This window comes from Electrona antarctica, assembly GCF_951216825.1.
Source record: "Electrona antarctica genome assembly, chromosome: 10".
NCBI lineage: Eukaryota > Metazoa > Chordata > Actinopteri > Myctophiformes > Myctophidae > Electrona > Electrona antarctica.
This window is the reverse complement of record NC_136791.1, coordinates 54,390,660-54,416,776: the sequence shown is the minus strand read 5'-3', so window position 1 is coordinate 54,416,776 and position 26,117 is coordinate 54,390,660. Positions and strand designations below refer to the sequence as shown.

Here is a 26,117-nt window from a genome sequence, read left to right as displayed (position 1 = left end):
AGATGATTATTATAATGTGCAACATTGTTTTCTCACTCAACAATGAACAAACCAAGATAATATTTGTTTACAGAGTATAGGGTACATTTCTAAAGTGTCAATCTAAGGACGTTTTGATACCTCTACAATTAAAATGGTCATTACTGTGTTAAAAGCAATCAACAAACAAAAAATTGCCAAATTGTCAAATATGACCTAGAAAGATGCAACAATTGTGAAAATAGCAAAAGCATGCGCAAAGCTAGCAAGGTGTTTTTCCCACGATATTTATCTGTGGAACAGAGTCAAACTAGGTAATGCCTCAACTCAGGGTGGGCCCAGTGGGGGTCCCCAGATAATCTTTTGGGGGTTGTGGCCTCACTGGCCTGAAAAGGTTGAGAACTTTTTGCACCAAGCCACCAACCGGCTGAATGATCCAACAGTCACAATGGGCGGCTTAAATAGTTGCTAATGTCTGTCAAAGGCATTTCAAAGTAAAAGAGATCCTGGTTCTCAAAGTGAGGACCGGTTATACAACTTTACCCTGTCCCGACTCCCGACCGCATCAGCTATTTGAAAATAGTAGATCTACAAGCTCGCAGCTTGTCCCGATGGGAATGAGTGTGAGATAGTATATTTTTTTAACACTGTATGGGCATCCCTGGGACGAATATTTTCACATGGGGCCCAAATGCATATTCATTTGGGGGTCCGCGTGAGTTGACATGAAAAAGTGTAAGAACCCCTGTATAAAGGGAGTAAGGTTCTAAGGTTATCCTGTGGAGGGCGGCAGAGATCTGTCTAGCCTGCCGTGATTTCGTGTGAGGAAGAAGACATGCGCATCTCGCTGCGCATGCATGTGCAAACTACATCCAATATGTCTGCGCCCTTGGACGCCGACGCTAAATAAGCATCTACATTGCTGTCGCACACATTTCATTCATAGAAAGTAGATTATGAATGAAAATTTACAGAAAACCGTAGCATAATGTTCTACAGACCGGTTTTTCACAGGGGGAAGAATGTCGTTTTGGGTATGTTGGTGCCTTATCTTCCAAAATCGCCAACTGTCACTTTTCAAAGATTTGGATTTCATTGGTCCTCCACTTACAACCCCACCAGAACTCTGCATACTGGTATGCCATTGATGGCTAAATTACTAACTGTCGATGAGATCTTTGCTCGAAGATCTCTGCAGGACTATTTGAGGAAGCTGGAGACTGATTATGGTGAATGTTTGAAACCTGTCAACAATATGACAGACCAGGGGGGTGAAGAGGAACTGAGGGCAAAGAGGACTCAAATGTCGCGACTGGCACCCCTCATCAAAGCGTTGGAGACGAAACAAAAGGAGATGGCAGAGACGGAGTCACTACTGAAAGGTATAGAATAGAAGCATACACATTTAAGCTGTTTATAGTTATTGTTTTTAGAAGTGATGCTAACTGGCAGTGGTTAAGCGTCAAACAAGCACAGCACACCAGACAGACAACATAACTGAACTATGGCCAAATCAGCAAAACATTGCCTGGCACAAAAAATATTGTATATTGGTTCATCAGGAGCAGACCTGTCTGCTGTCACATGTCAATTCATAATAATAATAATGCTCATGACAAGGCTGGTACTGTGGAGTGGAAATCTTTAAAAAAGAAAATGCATTTTATGCGTCTTGTCTCCTCATAGATGAAGATCCAGACTTGCGTGAGCTGGCACACCTGGAGAGAGAAGCCTGTCTCAATGACATTCATGACATCAGACAAACGGTACAAATAATCCATGCAAAAGAAGACTTAATAATATTTTAAGTTAGAAATACCAAATACCAAAATGTAAACAAAGGGTATGAGATTCATGACATCAGACAAACTGTACAAATAATCCATGAAAAATAAATAATATTTTAAGTTAGAAATACCAAATACCAAAATGTAAACAAAGGGACTTTCCACTTCTACCCCGGATTTGAACCTGGTTTCCTGTGCAAGTGCTTACAATTTTACAATGAGCTAATAGAGCCTGTCTGCTTGCTCAGGGGAAACAATGTGTTATTTAGTGTCCTGTATCTAGGTGAGATTGATTGATTGAAGAATGTATTAACAGTTTTGGAGAATTTCAATACAATTCAAGCGCAACTCAATACAAGACTGTTAACTGTGGACGACACCATAAAGTATTACACTTGTTTACAATAGGGTCCAGTCCACCATGTTCAATTCATCATAACATTTAGAGACATACAAATATACACTACTATATAGAACAAACAGGAAATCATCATAGAGGAGGTAAAATGGGGGGGAAAAAAACATATACAGTGAGGGGAAAAGGGGGTGGTGTATACAAGCTAATAAAAACTGCAGGCCTTCTAGTCCTGAAAAGTTGCAATGTGAAAATGGAAGCCATCGTTCTCACGATAATGAAAATCTAAACATTTTTGTAAAATGTAAAATGATGATGTCACTGGAGGACGGTTTCTAAACTGCCCACAGCCCTCCTATGAGACACAGACGGAGTTGATCGTGCCATTTTATCATGATTATTAGTGAGGACCTATTATATGAAGATAGGTTGAAAAGTGGTCAAGTGGTCCTTTAATGACTGTTGGTAGGGCGTTCCACATTTTGGTGGCATAGGAGCGAAATTAATTTAGTCCCTTGTTTGTGCCGAATCTGGGTTGCACATGGTTTGTTGAACTCCCTCTGGTGTTGTGGGTGTGGACTTCGTTGACATTAAGGAAGTATTTAGACAGGTACATGGGTATCTTGGTGGTGTATGTAATCTTGTGGACCAGACCCATTGCAAGATGCTGTACTCTGTCGTCAAACCTAAGCCATTCCAGCCTGTCAAAGTGGGACACGATCTAAATATCTCAAAAGAAGAGCAGGGAGACAAAATACAATAATCGTATAAGTTTAAAGTTATATTGTATTAACATACTCTACCATACAGATTGAACAAAATAACATTTTATTCATAATAGTTACATAGTGCAGCTTTAACTAGCATTACAAAACATAGGCTACTGAATAATTGTACTCAAAGAACAGAGGCTGCTGAGATACAAAAAGGTGATGATGGCCTGGGCCGTGGCTCAGTGGTCCAGGCACCTTGGCTGGTAATCCAGTCTGGCAGTGTGCCGCGGGTTCGACTCCCGATCCCGACGGCCTTTACTGCATGTCTTCCCCCCATCTCTCTCCCCATTTCCTGTCAGCCTACTGTCTGTCCCTCCATAAAATATATAAAATAAAGGCGAAAGCCACAAAAAAAAACATTAAAAAAAAAAGAAAAAAGGTGATGATGACTCCAGTCCTCGATCCTTGTGGTGATGAGGTCACGGTGATCGGAGTTAAAACTACTTTATAGAGAGGCCTCTAGCCATGCTCTGAAGAAGACACGGTGTGTCAAAACCGGTCGGCGTTTGGTGGCTTTTTTATTTGTTTTAATATGTGATAGCCCTGTCTAGTTAATAAAGGCTTTTTAATCTATCCTTGCTCAAGAGTGTGCTTGAAGCCCTTCCCGATGGGACCCATCTTCACTGTATATTATGTTCTCACTTGAACCTGTTAATGTCTCAATTGACCTGTTCCATCAATTAGATCCTGGGCCTGTTGATCCCTGAGGAGGAAATCGACCAGAGTGACCTTGTCCTTGAAGTCACAGCTGGGGTTGGTGGCCAGGAGGCAATGTTATTCACAGCTGAGGTTAGCGTTTTAGTAGTAATAACAAAAAAATAGTATGTCATTCATAGCTAATAAAATGCAATTGATGTATAGCATGCAACGAAGGAAAGTGCACACTAAAAGCAGATTTATTCCCCCCCCCCAATTCACAATGGAGCTATGTCTTGTCTATGTCATCAAGGCAAGGGCTATGTAATGCCTAATTGCCAAGTTGCTGCTTGCTTAAAATAACAGATTTTCAAGCTAACATTTAATAATGCTCTTATTTGTTCTCTGTGTGACAGTGAATATTTATTTGTTATTTTCTGACCTGCAGATTTTTGATATGTACCAGGGCTTTGCTCAGCACCACGGCTGGGCCTTTGATGTTCTTGAGCACATGACCAATGAGATAGGTAAGTGATTTTCTCTGTAACAACCAGTGGTGTCATGCTCGTAGCACACAGTGCCACGCCGTGGTACCAATATTTTTTTCACGGCACACTACGGTGCACGCTAGAACGCGTCCCCAATCACAGTGTCTGTTGGGCAGCCCACTCAACAGAGCTCTTGCCCAGCTAGGCTGCTGAAAGACAGAGGTGAGAAAAAAAATCCTCCATAACAATAGATAATTGGCTGCCTCATTCTCACCCTTTTTGCCAAGCTACAAAAGCTGCAGACGCAACTCGTACATATCAATGGTCCATGTGTGACCTGTTAAGTACCTACTGTTGGCTAGTCCGTAGGCACATAGGCTTTAGTAGATTATCAACACAGTATTATGGTGCTAGTAACAACAGTAGGCTACTCTACTACAGTTGTTACTGTTGTTTTATGGTCGTTTGAATTAATTAATTTGTTACGAGTTGACTCAACTATAGGAGTTCTGTGCACATGTAGGCGTGTGCCGTGTGCGCACGTGCACGTGACGTCGTTAAATTGCTGTGGTACCGGGAGAAAAAAATCACCATTATACCACTGGTAATAACATAAATATAATTACTGTAATTACTGCACCATAGTAGCCGTCTGTCTGTGTCGTCTCTCAGGTGCATTCAACAACTTTTTTTCACACCTTCCAACCGACTGATCTCCTGACTTCATTGCAATTCCCTTTACTCCTGTCTCTCCAAAAATCCATCCACCAGTCCAGAATGCAGCAGTCTGCCTCCTGACAGGCTCAAGAAAGTTTGATCATATCACATCTATTCTGGCCACCACTGGCTGCCTATCTCTTTTAGAATCGATTTTAAAATACTGCTTTTTACATTCAAGGGTAGGTCAGGCCTTGCTCCGTCCTACATTTCGGACCTACTTGACCCTTATGAGCCACAGAGCCAGCCCGCAAGCTGAGATCTTCGGGCAAGGCTCTACTCATAATAAAAACAGGCTGCACAAAAACTATAGGTAACCGGGCCTTTGCAATCCGAGCACTGTCACTGTGGAATGCCCTGCTCCTGGAGATCAGGTTTGCCGATTCGGTAGCTCGTTTTAAATCGCTCCTGAAGACCCACTTTTATAAAGCTGCTTTTACCGTTGTGATTTTGATGTATTTTCTGATGTATTTTTCTATTTATTTTTTATCCACTGTTTTTTGTGTGTTTCTTGTGTTGTATTTTTTGCCTATTGCCTACTGTTAAGCCCTTTGTGACCTTGTTCTTAAAAGGTGCTATACAAATAAAGCTTTATTATTATTATTATTATTATTATTATTATTATTATTATTATTAATTCGACAGCCAATCTGTAGTAATCTGTTGTAGTCTGTTTGGTGGAGACTGAGCTACCTTCACATGTATCTGTGTGCATCTTGTGTTTTCAGGGTTTCATGGGTTGCGGCATGCTTCGGCCAGCATCAGTGGCCCCCAGAGCTACAAGAGGATGAAGTTTGAAGCTGGGGTCCATCGCGTCCAGAGGGTCCCCAAGACAGAGAAACAGGGGCGCATGCATACCAGTACCATGACTGTTGTTGTACTGCCACAACCAACTGAGGTGACACTTAAAAGAGTTAAAAGACTGATTCAGCCATTTTCAACCTCATCTATTCGTATCTATTTCTACCATAGAGTAATAAAAGGACAGAGGCCGAACCGGAGCGTTAGCCCCGCCCCCCTCCCCACTATTCATTTCAATAGAAGTTGCTCAGTGGCGTTTTGAAGCACCCGGAAGACTGCCGGAAGTACAATTATAACTCAATGGCTCGAGCAAGCGGAAGTTTAGCCTAGCCTAGCCACGGACCTCAAATTTGAGGTCCGGGCTTACCCACGTGACGTCATGAACGTCCGTCCACCTCCATGAAAGTGCTGCAATTCCACATTTCACCAGTACGTAGTGGCAGCTTCAACGTTGGATAGCCTTACTGGGGGCTTGATTTCTACTTGGTTGGTGTCTCAGAGGAGGGCTGTTGACCGTTCAGAAACCCGCCTACCAGTGACATCATCGTTGGACAGGATTTCAATTACTAATTTGAGAACAATGGCTTCCATTCTAGCAATCTTATCTTTTCAGGAATAAATAGGCTGCAGTTTTAAGCAGCGACATAGTTGCAGCCAAGCTGCCTGTGGAGCAGGAGTCCCCAATTACCCCAGGTTTGATTCCAGGCATGGCCAAAAATGTTTTGAATATGATCAGTCAAACTGTCCATTTCACAGGGGAAAGCATACAGTTTCTTTCTTTTTTTTAATGATTTTGCTTTCGCCTTTGTTTATATTGCTTCTGCACATTCCAACCTGTAGAATAATCATGACACGCCCACTTAGGCTGGAAAAAATAATACCATAATTTATTAGTAAGGACCAATTGTATGAAGATAGGTTGAAAATTGTTGAAGTCGTCCTTTCATTAATTTTCGCCCTATCAATTACTCACCCTGTGAAGCCTTGAATTCATGGAGCATTTTTATTTGTGTCACATTTCTTCACGGTGTAGATCTGCTATTTTTGAAAATGTGTATTTCTTTTGAAATTTTAGAAAATGTTTCGAAAATGTTCACCTACAATGACATGCCCAAAATAGGGACAACAGATTAAAAGTTGTTAAATCACTAAGGCTGCAGCATACTCCAATCAAACAAACTTTGGCAGCGTATTCTTACACCTCCAAGATTTTAAACAGAATAGAGGTCACCTGAAGAGGTTAGGAGGTACTCGGAGTGACCATAAACACAGCCTTTCGGCAAGAAATGGCAAAACCTCTGTGACAGAACTTTGTTGGGTTTGGCAAGCCCCTCCGAAGCTGAAAAAGGTTTGCCGTAGGAATGTGCTGCAGCCTTTATTTTTAGTCATGGTCTCTGTGAGTGTTGATATTGCTATGCGTGTCTGGCTGTCTGCAGTAAACGTGGGTGTACATTGTTGCTGATCGTTTGCTTTCCCTCCTCAGATCTCTTTCACTATAAACCCTAAAGACCTGAAAATAGAGACCAAAAGGGCCAGTGGAGCTGGAGGCCAACATGTCAACACCACAGACAGCGCAGTGAGAATAGTGCATCTACCTACTGGTGATTACTGTCCAGTACTGTACTAAAAACAAGAATGACATAGTCATATTTGTCAGGTGAAACAACCGCTGTCTCCGTTATGCATCTTTTTTTTTTTGAGTGGTGCAACCACTCCTATAGACAGCTATGTGTGTCTCTGGCTGGCTGGCTGTAAAGTGTAACTGTTGCGCAGCCTAACACACACATATTAACTGTAAAATAGAGTCTATGAACCTTCCTCAGCATCCCAGTAGCACCCAGCGAAATCACCAAGATCCCGCGAGATCGCCGAAATCCCGCGATATAACACGACCTCACATGAGACTTAATACAGGAAGAGACTGACAGAAACGTTTGTGCAGTAAAGACTCGTCGTCCCTTTGACAAGTATAATGTTTTTGTTGTCTGTAATTAGCCTAGTTCCAGTCTCGAATTCAGTGGGTTCTATGTGCGCGTTACTGAACTAAAAACCACACACCTACCTTCTGTACGATCCCTGCACCCCTTTTCTGTTCAATTGGAATAAAACTGGCTAAAACTGGCTAAAACTGGCTAAAGGCCAAAGACTGTTCTTGCCGACACCCTGTGGCGACGACCACCCCACCTGAACGGCCTAACCCCTAGTTTGTCAATAACATTAACTATATATGATGATTTGGGGTGTTACAGTACAGTACAGTACAGTACAGTACAGTACAGTACAGTACAGTACAGTAGAGAGACCCCCACATGGTAACTGTCATTCCTCGACTGTTTCGGACGCATGGCGGCTCGCCGGAACCGGGCAGGCACCCTGGCCGCGTTCCTGTGAACCTCCGGGGACCCCCTGGGGACCCCCACACGGAGTTGCACCACTCACTTCACACAGGTGTGATTTCTTTTCCTAACGTTTCCTTTTTGAGTGGTGTAAACCACTCCTACAACTGGCTTTGTTAGTCTGTCTGTGCAGAAAAAATGAGCATGGTTGCTACGGTCACCCAGTTCACCCGGGTGTGATTTCATTACGTCAGACATTACGTCAGACCACAGCTGATCAGGCTATATAAGACCTTACACCACTCAGTTCACACGGGTGTGATTTTTTTGTGTATGTTTCTCTGTCCATCTCTGGCCATTGTTTTCGTTCGTTTGCGACGTTCTTTTATTTGTTAAATCACTGTGTTTTGTTATGGCTTTCCTGCTCTACGGTTAGCTCATAACATTAGCCGCTGTTGTCAGCCGCTCCGCTCCACGTTGTAGTGTGGTCTCACTGCTCTGAGTGCAGAGACTTCCGCGGTGCGCGTGTCATAGCTTAGGAGGCAGCCAATCATGACTAGGTCGCTACTACACGATTGGCTACATGAGTGGTTTAGACTCCCATTGGCTTAGGCAGTATGGGGTCAGACTCTCATTGGCGTAGGGGGCAGTCAATCATGACTAGGGTGCTAATAAAAATGGGCCTGTTGTATGTCAGGTTTCACGACAAAAAATCACACCTGTGTGAAGTGACTGGGGCGCTCTTACATATACATCATCTCATTCTGGCCAATTACAATTTGCGTCCTCACTTTTCCGTCTTCACTTTTCTGCCCTCACTTTTATCTTTAATATGTACTTTGCCTAGTCAATCAAATCATCACTATGGCGTGATCAGCCAATCACAAGCCAATGTTTGTGTTTTACACAAACCCGTAAAGCTGGGCATAGGAGGGCCCCTCAAAAACACAGCCAAATGTATCAAACATGGAAGATGCTATTCAAAATGGTGCTAATCTAATGAGCCTGGTACTAAATCATAACAACGTTGTTTGTATTGACATGAATGGGAAACTGTTAATGCCAGTTTCTCAAACTGTCTGTCTGTCTGTCTAGGTGTGGTGTCGGAGTGCCAAGAGGGGCGATCACAGATAAAGAACAAGGAAAAGGCCATGAAGGTGCTGAGAGCCAAACTCTATTCCATGAAACTGGAGGTGGAGACCAGCAAACGATGCAATGCACGCAAAGTACAGGTGGGATAACAATAACATCCAAATATACCACAAAGTACAAGTGGGCTAATATACAGGTATAATGCGAAGTACAGGTGCGATAACATACAAGTATACCAGTACTACAGGTGGGATACCATAGATAGAGAGATATAATGCAAAGTACCGCTGGGATGTATCCAGGTACATTATAATGCAAAGAAGTAGCGGCTGGTAAACTAAATGAATCACAGAGGAAGAGAGAGATATGATAAAAGTGCAAAAGACATGCACATCCTAGACCTACTACAGTAGGTAATAGGTATAGTCCGGCAGCCAACAGGCTTCTTTTGTTTAAAGTGGGACATTTGGTATATAGTGTTTTTTTTATTGGCCTAGACTAGAGTAGAATATTGTACATACATTCATGAATCCACTTGCTGACCGGCTGTCTGTATTGAGCAATTTCTTATGGGGGATATGTGACCATACCATTAACAACCTATATGGCAAGATTTTCAAATTTTCATTATGCTTTATGTGACATGTGAAACTAGGGGGTTTTCATGATTCTGAATCCATTCCAAGCATTAGTTTTGCACAAAAAAACACTCCTTGGGCTAAAATGTGCTGACCTCATCAAATTTGTGATGACGGCTATGGACGTTTTTAGCCCAAGGAGTGTTTTTTGTGCAAAACTAATGCTTGGAATGGATTCAGAATCATGAAACCCCTCTAGTTTGACACGTCACATTAAACTAAAGCATAATGAAATTTGTACATTTTTGTCACATAAACCCCTATAAAATAAATTGCTCAATACTGACAGCCGGTCAGCAAGTTTATTCATGAATGTATGTATATAGACAATATTTTAGGCCAATAAAAAAAACTATATACCAAATTTCCCACTGCACACCCCCGGCTGCCGGACTAGTAAGTATCAAAACAGCTCACCAAGCAGAAAAGAACAATAATCACACCTGTGTGAAGTGAGGGGCGCTCTTATCATCGTAGATCATCTCATTCCGGCCAATCACAAATTGGGACTAAAATAAATTATGATACGATATGAAAATGTATCTTCCTGGTGTATTGCCAACTTATTACTGAGAGCATTACTGAGAGCACATCAATGTTTGTGTTAGGGAATTTGTCATTATGACGTAAGATAGACATGATGTCTATTTGCTCAGACACGTAAAATTCTCCATTCATTGTCGATGGGAATTTAATGTTTGTGTAGGACAGACAAAGTTAGTGGACGGACACTAAAAGCTGGATATAAGAGGGGCTAGCGCCCCTCAAAAAAATCACACTTGTGTGATGTGAGGGGAGCCCAGATTTTTGGTGGCATGTTGATGTTCTCGTGTCTGTGAAAAATGAAATAAATGTATTACCAGATGTATATATATCAGAGTTGTCATTTACTGCGCTAAACAAACATTAAAGTACATAGACTTGGCTGGCACGAATTACATCATAATTTACCCTAAAAGTCAATAGACTTGGCTGGGGACGGGGTATTTATAATTAGGCTCTAACAAGCATTCAAAGTCCATAGACTTGCCTGGCCTATGACATAATTTGGAAAGCCATGCATTGTAGAGGCTAGCGCCCCTCAAAAATCCACACACCAGGTAGAGGTAGGTAGCTCTCGTTTGCATTTGCAAAGCTATTATTATTTACTTTTTGAGCACTAGGCTTCATGAGAAGCAAACGGGAGCTACCTGGTGTGCTGCAGATTTATCTTTTCTATAAATGGATGGGAGAGATAAACCTTTTATATATAAATAAGTAAATATAAATAAGTCCGAAATTCAATTCAAGGTTTATTGTATGGCATGTATTGATCTTATTCATGGTAAATTACATTACATTACAAAAAAAAAGAAAAAAACATTCTTCTAAAGAGTAAAAGAAAGGGTATTGGTGAAGGACTAGACACTTCTGTTTCAGAGGAAATCTTATGAGATCATGGCTATGTTGGACATGTAATTTAATGTAAAGGCACACACAATTATAATGTCTTTCATCAAAGATTTTATCAATTGAAAGCAGACCATTCCTATTCCTATTTGTGTGGTATACTACCAATTTAACCATACTGTAACCTTTCCCAATAGATTATAGTGTTTTCGAAATTCTGAAATGCAATACAGTAACACAATTACTGCTTATTTCTCCCTTCTCCAGATTGGTACCAAAGCCCGGTCAGAGAAGATCCGTACCTACAACTTCGCCCAGGATCGGATCACTGATCACCGTCTAGGGAAGTCTTTGCATAGCGTCGGGGACTTCCTGTTAGGGGAGGAGCTACTGGAGGAAATGAACTCCTCCCTCGAGGATTTCTCCAATCAGGAGATGCTTATGGACCTCCTTGGAGAAAAGGACTATTGACTGACTGTCAGTTTAGAAAAGATAAGATAAACCTTTGGATTATAGACAATGAATAGTCGGCCTGGGCCGTGGCTCAGCGGTCCAGGCACCTTGGCTGGTAATCCAGTCTGGCAGTGTGCCGTGGGTTCGACTCCCGATCCCGACGGCCTTTACTGCATGTCATCCCCCCATCTCTCTCCCCATTTCCTGTCAGCCTACTGTCTGTCCCTCCATAAAAAATATAAAATAAAGGCGAAAGCCACAAAAAAAAAGACTGAATAGTCAAGGAACTTTGTAGTGTATGAGGGTGCTTCATCTGTACTAGCAATTTGCTGCTTCCCACTGGTCAAATTCCATGTACAAACTGGGGAAAATCCTTGACCTCCTCTTGAAACAGCTGAGTTTTTATTTCAAGAATTAAATTGTATGTAATAACTTGATGGAAATGAACATTATATATTCTATGGCAACGGAATGGAAGCTTCCTGTGAATCATGTCAAACCTATTACACATGTTATTTAACTATTGTGTTTACACTGACCAAGGAAATAACTTATTCTGATCTGGTAGCAGTGTCATACAATAAAATAAAACAACTATTGGGGTCATTTGAAAAAGCCCTTTGAGTCTTTGAATAGGGGGCCAAGGTGGTCTCTTTAACCCCTTTTGCCCCCCTGTGGCGCCTGGTCTGTAGGTGACACTATGGGCAGGCAGTTTGACAGGTTTCAATCAACCTTAAGGCTAATATGTGTTGCAGCATAATAACTTTAGAACTATTCTATGAATTTGAGCAGTCAATTAATGTGGCTGGTTTTCAAACTCATAATGGACTGTGACATGACAAAGTAGGCCTATAAAATAGGGCATCAAACAGAAAGGGAATCCAGAGTCCAATCATCTCTCAAGTTGATCTGGACAGTAGCTTTTTAAAAATAAATAAAATAACGTCAATGAAAACTATTTCAAGGGAATATACACATTTCTATTCCATCGTAAAAGATAAATTGCAAATTAAGTACCGTAGTATATCAACACGTTAAATGCTCTGTTGGTTAAAGTTTGTAATCATTAAGATTGTATGATGACAAATTGGCAGACACGTTAATCCATGAACTGCTCAAATGTATAGAATAGTTATATTATAAAGTTAATATGGCTGCACCACGTATTAGCTGTATGTGTTAGATTGGTTTGGAGGTATACAGTTAATTGGCTCAAGATAATCTGTGTGTGCACGGCACGGCGCGCCATACTTTGCAAGTTGAAGAGTAGTAAGACATAAGAATATGCCTTACTTTAATTATTTTCATGTTATACATATTGTTTTATTCCCTATGATAATTACCCATTATCCAACCCGGTCCAGGCCATCCTTCAACTACATATCCCAAGCAAGCGCCACTACCAAGGTTTACTAATTGAATGTCGATTCATCGTGCAGCTGCCAGCTCCCCTCGCCCACTCTCCCCTCCACTCCAGTTTTCTCAAACAGTCACATCCATCCTTTCAATTCAGCCAAGGGCTAGTACCGCTAACCAGTACCACGGAGGATATATATCTATCACTAATCAAGTGGGGAATATTCACACGCAATGAGATATCGGATTGGAAGTCGCTCGGGAAGATGACATATCAGCATTTTCGTGCTAATTCCTTGGCGAGAATACTCACTTTTCATCCTTTCACTTCGAGCTTTGCGGCTAAGCTAAGCTAGCGAGTCAGTTCATCAGCTGTTCATTGTTTTTATGTGGGGTTTGTTTTTGGACAACGCCGTCGGATGCTGGACTACGAATGCGGTAGTGGACTTAATTGTCAGTATAACGGGCGTCTTTCTACGCCCGCCCCGGCCATGTTTGTGAACTGTCGAGCTGAGTGTCTGTAGTTCTTTCAAGAAACTAGTGAGAGGGGAAAGGTTCTGTATGAAAGAGGAGGGGGGTTGTGAAGACCGAACAGAAGAAGAGGAAGGGGAGCTGTGGAAGACAGACACCGAGCTAAAGAACGTAGAGGAGGGGGCTGTAGAGGTCAAACCAGAAGAAGAGGAGGGGAGCTGTGGAAGATAGCTAAACAAGAGTTTTGGGACTGTAGAAGTCACACCAGAAGAAGAGTTTGGGGACTGTAGAAGACTTGAAGTGACACCTGAAAAAGAGGAGGGGGCTGTGAAGACAACAGAAGAAGAGGCTCGTAGAGGGACAACATCCTGATGCCAGTGATGGCAAACGAGCCGATCATTCTAAATGTTTATGACATGGTAAGTTGCCTTGCTGGGAAACATGTCAAAGATAACTTATTACAAAATAAATGTAATAAAATATCCTCAGGGTTAACTCTGAAAGAAAGACATGATGAATGACCCCCCCCCCCCCCCCACACACACACACACACACACACACACACACACACACACACACACACACACACACACACACCAACCACACCCCACCCCACACACACACACACACACACACACTGTCACAATGTGTGAAATATTATTCAGTTTCATTGCCATATTAGGAGTGGAGCAAAATGACTAATTGGGAACGCTAAGCTTCTATGGCCAAAACAGTGAAGTCAGGTGAACAGAAGTCACGCTTCTGCCAAGAAAGTTGACCAGTTCCAGTTTCCCCTCAGCACTCATGCACATTGCATGCTGTACTGAAAATAGTCACAGTTGCTGGAGACAAACTTTATATAAACAAGTAGAGGTTCAATGTTTATAATAGTGATTGATATGATTATGAACCAATAATGATTAAACCTGTACCAAAATCAGAGATACATGGTGGTGACTGAGAAAGTCAAAACAAGATTAGGCCAGACACCCAGACTTGGATGTTAAGGCCAGAGGTTGGATTTGACGCATTGTGTTGTCATGTGGTAGTATTGAGTCGGTTTTTCCAGCAATAGTGATTTCTTTATGAATCATCGATTGGTAGTGATGCCATTGCAAGCCTGTTTGAGTAATATTTGTTGTAATACACTGTCAACATTTCTATGTACTGTTACTGTACTTTACTACTTGCATAATAAGGTCGACTCATTGCAGGCATCATTTTTAACATTTACCTTTTTCAACAAGTCTTACTTGACACTGCATAGGGTCAAAACCCTATGCAGTGTAACTTCAAATGAATTCACCAATTGAATAAGTCAAAATTCAAAGCTTAAAATATTAAGAAAAAACATTTTTTCCATCACGTGAAATAACAAACAGCTGTATCTTGCACCTTTATCCCAGTGTTATGTTTTATTATAGTTGTCTGTGTTATGTCTCACTGTGTTAGTCTACTTGACACCTGCAGTGTGATACTTGACACCTGCAGTGTGATGTCATTAGAGACAACCAACCGTGACTTACTTGACTGCAATGTCATCATGTTGGTGTGACCTCATTCTGTTCCTTGCTGGGTCTCCTTGTATGTATGTAATGTACAAGACAAGTATTCGTTCCTGTTCCACTCTGTGCCTATAACAGTTATAGGCACAGAGTGGAACAGGAACGAATACTTGTCTTGTACATTACATACATACAAGGAGACCCAGCAAGGCATTACAATTATAGTATGTCACATTGGATATGCTCATGACATTGACTATAGCTTATATGTTGAATGCAGCAGTTGATATGCTGTTGGATATTAGACTGTAAACTTGTAAAGTCAGGCAATAACATGTGATGAACTCTGTAAATAGCCCACTGAGACACTAGGATGATGTTTCTGGCCACTTTTCCATATTGTTTCCATTGCTACCTTTCGTCTTTCTCTGTCCATCTTCTGTCTGCCTACTGTCTCTTTCTCTCCATATGTCTCTCTCTGCTATTAGTGCAAGTCTTTTTAAATGTCAGTCCATTATGAGCCCTACCAGAGGAAGATGTGTGATGGTGCATATGAGAGAGTATAAGGAGGGAGAGGGCTGGGGTAGCGAGGAGGGGTGAACTACACATCTGGTAATTTATGTGTGTTGGAGAAACACTCCGCATTTTTTTCTATCCCTAAAACTCTTGCCCCTTTCTCTCCTTATCTGCCCTCTTTTATTTTTGAGACGCAATAGCCCCTCCTATGTCTAGCTTTTGGTGTATGTGCTAACACCAACTTTGTCCTACACTGTGCTGTTGTAACGCTTCAATTTCCCCTCAGGGATTAATAAAGTATATCTCATCTCATCTCATCTCAACTCAAATTCTGATTGGCCGGAATCGGAATGACATGATGTCAGTGATGCAAATATCCTGCATACTTAGACTCACTAAATTGAGAAAGGACGCAATCATGTCATGCTCCGGGGGTCCTAGGTTGGGATGCAATACTGTACTCAGTACTGTACTCTAACGTTGTTGAAGTCCACATGAGTGTCACTTTTCCATTCAAAAGCATATGTTGGAGCACTCAACACTTAGTTCACAAGCACATGAAAACATCATCAGAAACAGTGACGTCATGTATGTGAGGGCTAGAGGGATTGGGCCCCGTGAAGAATTTGTAACTCCTCTTTAGATCATCCATTATTACTGTTATGGTGCTGAAATGGCCCCCGTGACAATTATAAGAACTCTTCGTCTCTGATCAGAAAGATCATGAATCTCACTTCAAAAGCTAAATTTCACTATTTCAGCCAACAAACATAAAATGTACGCATTACTGGAAGGAATGCACTGTTGTGCAATTGTAAATGTCTTTCTTCACTCATCTGTGAGAATATCGTATTCTCAGTCATAGCGTTCTGAAACCGTGTGTAACTGCACCAATATGTGCATGTGATTGAGTTATTTTAAAAGACAAAAGATGCTGCATTACTTGAATACTGCACAAGCCAGTAATACAGATGCTTACTGAGAACATCAAGCAGCAGCATCTAACCTCGTTCCTAGCCTTACTCATCTGTGAAGAGAAAAGCCTGGTCACGAGTCGACCTAAGGCAAAGAGTGTATAGCCGGAAGTGTTGGGCCGGAACATCCGTCAGATGTATTTCCCCTGGATACGATATTTTTTGACCAATCACAACACTTGTTTCATTCACGGAGAATGTAAACAGATTTGTAAAGCGTCAACGTCATTTCCTTGAGCGGTACTAATGCCAAAATCCAGCATTTCCGTCGATAGTTGATACACTCTACAGCGTAGGTCTTTCCCAGAGTGAGCAGCAACTGGTCTGGTGTCTTCTTTTTTTGTGGAGCAAGCTGGTCTATATTCAGTTGCATCACTAGTAGTGACTTTACCCATAGCTCCGGTCAAATCCACCATCTTGGAACTTCATGTCCCAAAAAGCAACCGAAACGATTGCTATTGGCTCTTCATTATTGGCCTCATTTTAATGGGATCACAACTACCGGTGCTAAATAAAGACGGAAACGTGCATCATTTCAATAATCTTTTTATTTTATTATTTTATTTTATTTTACTTCACTGTAACTTCTCTTTCAATCCACTCCATGGCATTTATAGACATGTTGTCTCTCTATTAGCAGAGAACAGAGGAGGTGTGAGAATTAGAGTGCTGTTGAGAAAATGAGGAATGGAGACTTGCACACACAGACAGACTGACTGACTTTGCTGCCACTAAATTTCAGCTTGAATGCGTAATCATGGAAGATGGGGAGGAGAGAAAATGAAGAAGAGAGGGGGATGGAATGGATATGTTATGTCCTAGGCGGCCTATGGCAAAATATAACTTACAATCTTTCTGAAGATCACTGGACAAATTGTGTGCGAAATGGAGAGATATACTGTGTACAGTGTGTAGTACAGACTAGGGAGAGAAAGATAATCAGATACATGCAGACATTCTAGCCTGCAAAGACCAGTGGGTAAGGGGTGACAGAGCAAACCATTGTTCCTAATCTATCCGCAAGTTAAGTGCCTAGAGAGTGTGTGTGTGTGTGTGAGAGAGAGAGAGAGAGAGAGAGAGAGATAGAAATACTAGGATGACTTTAGTCGTATGTCCATGTCCATACTGCTTAAAAAGATATATGAAAGGATGAAGACGGAAAGAGAAAGGCTCCTCTTTGCCGCCAGCTTGCAGAGAATAATGGGAGAGAGTGAACAGAGATACAAAGAGAAGAGAGTAGCCACACAGTAGTGGCATAAGAAAGATCCATGCAGACCTGGGTCTACTTGCCCTGCAGGGCAAGTACTTCTCCAATCTGCCTTGTGTTTTGGCCTGGGTACCATTGTTTTGGCCTGGGTACCATTGTTTTGGCCTGGGTACCATTGTTTTGGCCTGGGTACCATTGTTTTGGCCTGGGTACCATTGTTTTGGCCTGGGTACCATTGTTTTGGCCTGGGTACCATTGTTTTGACCTGGGTACCATTGTTTTGACCTGGGTACCATTGTTTTGGCCTGGGTACCATTGTTTTGGCCTGGGTACCATTGTTTTGGCCTGGGTACCATTGTTTTGGCCTGGGTACCATTGTTTTGGCCTGGGTACCATTGTTTTGGCCTGGGTACCATTGTTTTGGCCTGGGTACCATTGTTTTGGCCTGGGTACCATTGTTTTGGCCTGGGTACCATTGTTTTGGCCTGGGTACCATTGTTTTGGCCTGGGTACCATTGTTTTGACCTGGGTACCATTGTTTTGACCTGGGTACCATTGTTTTGGCCTGGGTACCATTGTTTTGGCCTGGGTACCATTGTTTTGGCCTGGGTACCATTGTTTTGACCTGGGTACCATTGTTTTGACCTGGGTACCATTGTTTTGGCCTGGGTACCATTGTTTTGACCTGGGTACCATTGTTTTGGCCTGGGTACCATTGTTTTGACCTGGGTACCATTGTTTTGGCCTGGGTACCATTGACCTGGGTACCATTGTTTTGGCCTGGGTACCATTGTTTTGACCTGGGTACCATTGTTTTGGCCTGGGTACCATTGACCTGGGTACCATTGTTTTGGCCTGGGTACCATTGACCTGGGTACCATTGTTTTGGCCTGGGTACCATTGTTTTGGCCTGGGTACCATTGTTTTGGCCTGGGTACCATTGTTTTGACCTGGGTACCATTGTTTTGACCTGGGTACCATTGTTTTGGCCTGGGTACCATTGTTTTGACCTGGGTACCATTGTTTTGGCCTGGGTACCATTGTTTTGACCTGGGTACCATTGTTTTGGCCTGGGTACCATTGACCTGGGTACCATTGTTTTGGCCTGGGTACCATTGACCTGGGTACCATTGTTTTGGCCTGGGTACCATTGTTTTGGCCTGGGTACCATTGTTTTGACCTGGGTACCATTGTTTTGGCCTGGGTACCATTGACCTGGGTACCATTGTTTTGGCCTGGGTACCATTGTTTTGGCCTGGGTACCATTGTTTTGGCCTGGGTACCATTGTTTTGACCTGGGTACCATTGTTTTGGCCTGGGTACCATTGACCTGGGTACCATTGTTTTGGCCTGGGTACCATTGTTTTGGCCTGGGTACCATTGTTTTGACCTGGGTACCATTGTTTTGGCCTGGGTACCATTGACCTGGGTACCATTGTTTTGGCCTGGGTACCATTGACCTGGGTACCATTGTTTTGGCCTGGGTACCATTGTTTTGGCCTGGGTACCATTGTTTTGGCCTGGGTACCATTGTTTTGACCTGGGTACCATTGTTTTGGCCTGGGTACCATTGACCTGGGTACCATTGTTTTGGCCTGGGTACCATTGACCTGGGTACCATTGTTTTGGCCTGGGTACCATTGCCAGCAGTGCATTGCACAGTATACTTCTCAAATCTATCGTTTGTAAAAACACAAACACATCTTGAAATAACGATTTTATTATCTATCTACCGTAATCTATATTACTTTGGGGAAGCTCTGTATGATTTGATTTAAATTAATTTCTGGGGACATGTTATAAGTGCATTACACACACACACACACACACACACACACACACACACACACACACACACACACACACACACACACACACACACACACAGGGCTATTTATGTTAACATCTACTCAGGCTTTTGTGAGCACCTCAGACAGTTGATTCGGTATTTAGATTTGATTTGATATTCATTTATATCAAACTTGACCCCGTCTTATATAAACCCAATTTGTGACTGCATAGATAGACAGTAGGTTGACAGGAAACTGGGAGAGAGATGGTGGGAAGACACGCAGCAAATATCGTTGGGATCGGAACTCGAATTACCAGTCTAGGTGCCCAGACCGCTTGGCCGTCACGGGCCAGTCAGCAACTCATATGATGAATTAGAATGAAATCAAAACAACATTGCACTCAATTCGTACTTGCCCGACCAGGCAGGTCTAGACAGGTTTCATTGCCTGCAGTTCTTTTCTTTTGTTATTGTCCTGTCTGTTAATAGTGAAATAAGTGAATCCTATGCCACCCTCCCTGTGCTTTTACATGGCTTGTCTTGTTGAATCAGAGGTGTGATGTGTAACAGGGGTGCCATCAGATGCTCACAAGTGTGGGTACAAGTTATCATTATTATTATTATTCGCTGAATCGCGCGGGGGGGGGGCTTGACGTCATCACGCATCCGCCTTCGACCAACTGCCGAATGGTCATTGCAGCGACAGGCAATCATGCAGCCAATACAACGACGATTGTGCGATTGCACAACAAAATGGGAACGGTGTTGACCAGCGCCATATTGGGAAAAAGAAATGAATAATAATTAGACCAGTCATCTCCCAATACTGCGGGGACATATAGACCCTTCTGACCCCCCCCCCTCCGTCGCCTATGATGTGTAACACAACAGCATCAGCATGTAGTGTTAAGACTTATAATGGCTTTTACACATTTATTTCACAAAATACAAACACAAAATGGACTAACCTAGTAGCAGACCACAGTCACAGATGCTCCCATATTGAAGCAATGCTGTTCTCCTTTCCAGAGTTTCCGCCTTTATCAGCTATTGCTTAGAACATTTGGACAGCAGTAATTGTGTGGGCGACTGGCTTACTGGTTAAAATCATAGACATAGAAAGGTAGACGCCTCCTTTGGCTCTGGGGTGTGTGATCTCGACAGGAGGCAAGACGCATAGCGGAAGCTTGGCAACAGCGAGCATGGAAATGGTGCTGAGTTTGCGTAAGGACACGCTGTGATTGGCCAGTGCACTTGTGCAAGGACACGCTGTGATTGGCCAGTGCACTTGTGCAAGGACGCGCTGTGATTGGCCAGTAGCCACTTTGAGTAGCAGGCGGGGCAAACGCTCTCGCCAGAACATGATTTAATATTCTTTAGCGCGCTCAGTGATGTCTCACGTGGCTCAAGTTCGCTCGAGACGGCGCCCCTCCGTCGCGGTCTAAAACTGTACTTTATCCCATACTACTAGTAGGAGGGGGCCGTGACCATTGGCATTTATGCAAACCCGGCACCATTTCCATGCTCGCTTGCCAACATAGCCAAGCTTCCGCGTGCGTCACAGGGGACGTTCGGTAGACCAATTAGATGTAAACGTTTGTTTTCCCATGCCAATAAAGCTCCTTTGGAGTGAATGAATAAGTCCCGGAAAAGACGCGCTGTGATTGGCCAGTAGTCACTTGAGTGGCAGCGTCGCAGCGTGCCTACTGCCTTACGCGCTTCCACTTGACTTCCTCCGGCAGTGGCCAATGAGGCATCTATTTTTGAGTGGTGTAAACCACTCCTACAACTGGCTTTGTTAGTGCGGAAAAAATGAGCATGGTTGCTATGCTCACCCTGTTCACCCGGGTGTGATTTAAACCACTCCTACAACTGGCTTTGTTAGTCTGTGCAGAAAAAATGAGCATGGTTGCTATGCTCACCCTGTTCACCCGGGTGTGATTTCATTACGTCAGACATGATTTCATTACGTCAGACAGGCTTATATATAAGACCTTACACCACTCAGTTCACACGGGTGTGATTTTTTTTTATATCTATGGTTAAAATAGCCGTGCATATTAACCGTGGTCCTGTTTTCATAAGGTGGCATAGTCGTTTCCTGTTCATTTGAAATGTCAACACGTGAAGCTGTTGTATGTGTGAAAATCATCATATTTCTCTTCTCTGGCTCATTTTGTGTTCAAATAATCTGTGCAATACTTTATCTATTTCTGTCTCATATCCTTGCTCAGACTCAGTTTTATACTCTTCTTGCATCATTGTCTTTATTTCTTTCTAATCTCAAATGTCGTAAGCTGTGCATGCTCCTTCATACATACTGTACACACACTGGCAGGTAGACTGGCAGGTGGTGTCATTAAGCAAGGTGACTTAAACACTCAGAGCTGTCCAGGGAATCCACTTAAACTGAGCTAGGATTCAAAGAACTGTGAGAAACATTGGGAATTCTGAGCATACATACACTTTAGTTACTGCTGACACGTCAGCACTCAGCATGTCTGCCATATGCCAGAATTCCATGCTAGAAGGCTTTCTTACCTTTTATTTGTATTTGTTACGTCCCCACCAAAGAGGTCCAGGTGTTATTTTGTGCAAAGGTGCATTATTGGCTATTTCCTCTAATTGGGGGGGGGGGGGGGGGGGGGGGGGGGGGGGGGTGGTGACACCACACTGATAGTGTGGTGTCACTATATTACTGTTTATTTCATTGGCCCGTTTGACTGTCAAGGGTTCAGCCTCCAGGAAGAAACCCTAAATACAAAGTTAATACACAATTGCACATAAAAACGACTCCAGGGTGTCTAATGAAGTACTGTCACCTCATAGACACATGAAAAACTGAAAACAAATATTTATTGTTTATGTATATATGTATTTTTGTTGATAAAAACAAATCAATCGGGTATTTTCCAAGTGTGGTATATTTGTTTCCTCTCAACGCAGGCACAGAACAGTGCCATCAGCTGATTGTCAGTAGTCTGTGCCATGCGTTTGGAGCATCTCTAAACATGAGATGTCACCTGATCTGATCTGCCCCACATTGTCAGGAGATGTCAGATCTAGACAGCTTGCTCTGTCGAGGTCTTTCAGTCAGCCGGTTAATACACACCGGCACTCCCGTTATGTTCCCCGTTATTCTTGCTTCATCTTAATCGTGACAGTAAGTGGAAGTACAGGAAAGGCAGTAGAGATGCTGACACGTAAACTCTGTCGGATTTGAAGCCAGGCCAGCTTTGGGAAGGACTTGCCTTATGCAGTCTTACCAGATGAGTCTCCGGGGCTCAGCGCTGCTTTTATGCATCTTTTACCACACAGCCACACTGTGTGTGTGCAGTGGATCAATAGACTATTATACTGACAGCTGAACCTGCTGTTTGTCCTGGCCTCTGTCCCACAGTCTCTTGCTCTGTGTAATTCATTCATGCACACTCTTTTACACACACACACACACACACACACACACACACACACACACACACACACACACACACACTACCTTCCCTCCTCCATGCTGAGGAGAAGGCTGGGTTTAATGGGCTTTAAGGTCATTAGGGCCAGTTAAGATAAGACTCTTACTTCACAACCAAAGCAGAAGGAGGAGAAGGCGGGAGGGTAGAAGAGCAACACGAGCAGTTTCTTCTATTGTGAGAAGCCCAGCGAGCGCTTGTTGGCAGCAGCAGACCACCGGCCTCAGTCTGTATTGTCTTAATTGACCTATAGGGAGTGGTTCCTGTTCCAATCAATACGCTAATGACAGGATTACCCTTTTTTTTCCTTAGACGGAACAGACCTGACATTTCCTCTGACATGGAGCCACGGACACCTAGTGTGCACAGCGCCGTGACGTTTTCACATGTATTTCTACTGTGTTAACTGATACGCTAGAGCAGCACCACTGTGAGTGCAGAATGTGCGGTGGGTAACGCGTTAGAATGACTAGAAATTGATAAACGGTCTTTAATCCACATTTTGTGTAAAGAAAAATCACACCCGTGTGAACTGAGTGGTGTAATATAGCCTGTCTGACGTAATGAAATCATGTCTGACGTAATGAAATCACACCCGGGTCAACAGGGTGAGCATAGCAACCATGCTCATTTTTTCTGCACAACAAAGCCAGTTGTAGGAGTGGTTTACACCACTCAAAACAAAGCCAGTTGTAGGAGTGGTTTACACCACTCAAAACAAAGCCAGTTGTAGGAGTGGTTTACACCACTCAAAACAAAGCCAGTTGTAGGAGTGGTTTACACCACTCAAAACAAAGCCAGTTGTAGGAGTGGTTTACACCACTCAAAAATCTACGTGGCAATGTTGCCACCTAAAGCCCTGTAAGAGTATAATTTTGGATTCAGTCTGGAAAAACATTGTCTTAACTGTGTGTGTGTGTGTGTGGGGCTGTGCGTGCCGTGCACGCATGCATTAGGTTCACTCTCCATCCACTCAGCATCCACTTGCTGAGTAACCCACCTCAAATAAATCAGGGTTTAATAGAGGGTATGCTCATGCATAAAGTGAGTGGCAAAGTGAGTACGTTGTTTAATACAATCAGATAGGACTTTTTGAGTGGTGCAACCACTCCAAGGAACAGCAATGTCCGTGTTAACCTATGTGACTGTGTGTTAACCTATGTGACTGTGTGGCTATGTGTGTGGCTATGTGACTATGAGTACCAGTAGGGGCAAAAGTGGCGCTGTTGTGCCAGAAACGGAGAGAGAGAGAGATAGTGTTGCACTGCTGCCTAGTGCTAATTACAGAGAGAGAGAGAGAGAGAGAGAGGCAGGGGGAGAGGGGAGTTGCACCACTCAGTTCACACAGGTGTGATTTTTTGTTTGGATGTATGGGTTGTCAAGGCCAGAAAGTCGTTTTTTGCCACTCAGAAGGTGTTCCCGCATAACTTCCGGGTATGATGATGATGTCACACGCATACCCTCTATTGCTGTTTGACAGGGTAATTGGGAGATTGCTGTGCGTGCGTGCGTGCGTGCATGCACAGATGTATGTTGAAGGAAGCTAGTGTAATGATCAAAAGAGACATCCTGACTCAGTTAATCTAGGCTCTAACCTATTTTTGCAACACTTCAGTCAGTCTGCCAGGGTCTCATACACATCTGTTTCCTGTTACACAATTCACATTTACAAGCCACATTCAGTCAGTTTGTGACCCCATTTGACAATTAAGTTCGTTTTTACCTTGTTTAGAATTTGCATACACTGCAGTTGCAGTCAAAATTGCCGTTTCAAATTCAATCACGTTTCATCAAACTAGAAGGTGTGGATTCTCAAGTCTACAAATCCAAACTGCTTTTTGTAGAAAGTCTTTCATTATATTCAAACTCTATAATCACTAAGAATGAATGTCTCGTTTTGTGTGCAGAATTAGAGAAAGATTGTTTACACAAAGCCATGATGTTTTATGTGCCTCAAATGATCGATTATATTTTCGATTAATCGACTCGTTCACTAAGCACTTATTTTATACTTCACTGCACAATGATATCATGTAAAGAATAATGAATGAAGATGATGTACAGTTGTACACACTCACATCATAGGCTATTTTCACTCATTTTGATTAAAAAAACCTATTCCATATTTACACCTATAATGACATGCCAGTTATTATTATTATTAAATTATCAATTATTTTGTAAGTAAGTAGTAAGTAAGTGGAACAATTTCAAACAATATTATTTGTGCCTCCTTGTCAAGAGGAAGAGAGTATACAAACAATGGCTCAGAAGGTAGAGCAGGTCGTCCAATGATCCCTGGGTCGGCGGTTCGAATCCCGGCTCCTCCTGTCCACATGTCGAAGTGTCCTTGGGCAAGACACTAAACCCTACATTGGTGTGTGAATGTGGGAAGTGAGGACGCTGGCGTCGACTGTTCGCCGCTTCACCTCCCAATGTATGAATGAACCATTGTAAAGCGCTTTGAGCACTTGGAAAAGCGATATAAAATGCAATTCATTATTATTACTATATTAAAACGCCACAAAAGGAAAAGCAGCTTCCTATGAAATCCCTTTTATGATTCATTACGTCCTCCTTCAGGCATGAGCAGTCGCTAGCAGATAGGATTAGCAAAGAGGATGAGAGGTGACTGGTGTACTTAGCTGACCTTACCTCCCGCAGAACACTTATGTCGGACACATATCGCTGTACATTTTTCTTACCCAGAGCTGCCTGATCAAAATGCCAAAGTGTATTAAAGGTATATTCAGTGATTTCACTTAATTCAAATATCACTTATTTTTTCTTATTTTTTGGATAATTCTCCCTACTATAAAGTGTGCTGACCATATAAGGAGTTCCTCCCTGTCCCCAGTGAGCCCCTGGGGTCAAAAAACCCTAGTTTCGGTTTGGGCTTTGGGTGGCAAAGCCTTCATCCAATCAGGATGAGAGGGGCCTTCCTCCAATCATGATCGAGTGGGGCGGGCCTTGGTGCATGTGCTGTTGGTCTGTTGTACTTCCCCCACTGTAGGTTGTGTGCATGTGCACATCTTGTTACCGGGGCGGACCGGATTCTTTTCCAAATCACCCAAATCACTGAATGCTCCTTTAATGAAAAACACTATATACTTTATATCATTAGTGATGAATCAATAATAATACATCCCCAAATTGATCCTAAACTCTGTCACTTTTAACATACATGCCAATTGCTTGTAACATGAGTGGTCTGATCTTAGAATCTGAAGCTTGTTCTGACAGTTTTATCATTTATTATGTGCAAAACTGTGCTGCCCGCCTCCTCACCAGAACCCGATCCAGAGACCACATTACATCATCATTCTACAGATTATACCCTGGTCTATAGATAACAACAGATTGGTGGCAAATGTTTTTACAA

General features: G+C 42.7%; 2 protein-coding genes across 4 annotated transcripts in view; both read left to right on the top strand.

Annotated features, from left to right (window-relative positions):
• Positions 1-775: 775 nt before the first annotated feature.
• mtrf1l (mitochondrial translational release factor 1-like) lies at positions 776-11,711 on the top strand. Of its 2 annotated transcripts, none has more exons than XM_079512787.1 (8): positions 776-1,361; positions 1,666-1,745; positions 3,579-3,683; positions 3,979-4,057; positions 5,464-5,633; positions 7,020-7,137; positions 8,968-9,104; positions 11,259-11,711. In XM_079512787.1, the coding sequence occupies exons 1-8, from the start codon at positions 968-970 to the stop codon at positions 11,460-11,462; spliced, it is 1,287 nt and encodes a 428-aa protein (XP_079368913.1). In that variant the 5' UTR covers positions 776-967; the 3' UTR covers positions 11,463-11,711. The 2 variants fall into 2 exon arrangements, with proteins under 2 accessions (XP_079368913.1, XP_079368914.1); XM_079512788.1 differs by having other exon boundaries at positions 3,979-4,059; positions 5,472-5,633.
• A 1,164-nt stretch (positions 11,712-12,875) lies between these two features.
• The window catches only part of LOC306931586 (deubiquitinase DESI2-like), a 32,225-nt gene continuing 18,983 nt past the window's right edge, over positions 12,876-26,117 (top strand). For both annotated transcript variants that reach the window (XR_013791028.1, XM_079513019.1), the window contains exon 1: positions 12,876-13,690. Coding sequence is in view for 1 of the 2 variants with exons in the window: in XM_079513019.1 (XP_079369145.1) it covers positions 13,643-13,690 (48 nt within the window). In the remaining variant the exon portion in view is untranslated. The remainder of the gene's footprint in view (positions 13,691-26,117) is intronic.

Coding starts and splice junctions, on each gene's coding strand:
- mtrf1l (XM_079512787.1), top strand. CDS start 968: ATGTTCTACAGACCGGTTTTTCACAGGGGGAAGAATGTCGTTTTGGGT. Junction 5,634..7,019: donor TACTGCCACAACCAACTGAG/GTGACACTTAAA, acceptor TTCCCTCCTCAG/ATCTCTTTCACTATAAACCC. Junction 9,105..11,258: donor GCAATGCACGCAAAGTACAG/GTGGGATAACAA, acceptor TCCCTTCTCCAG/ATTGGTACCAAAGCCCGGTC.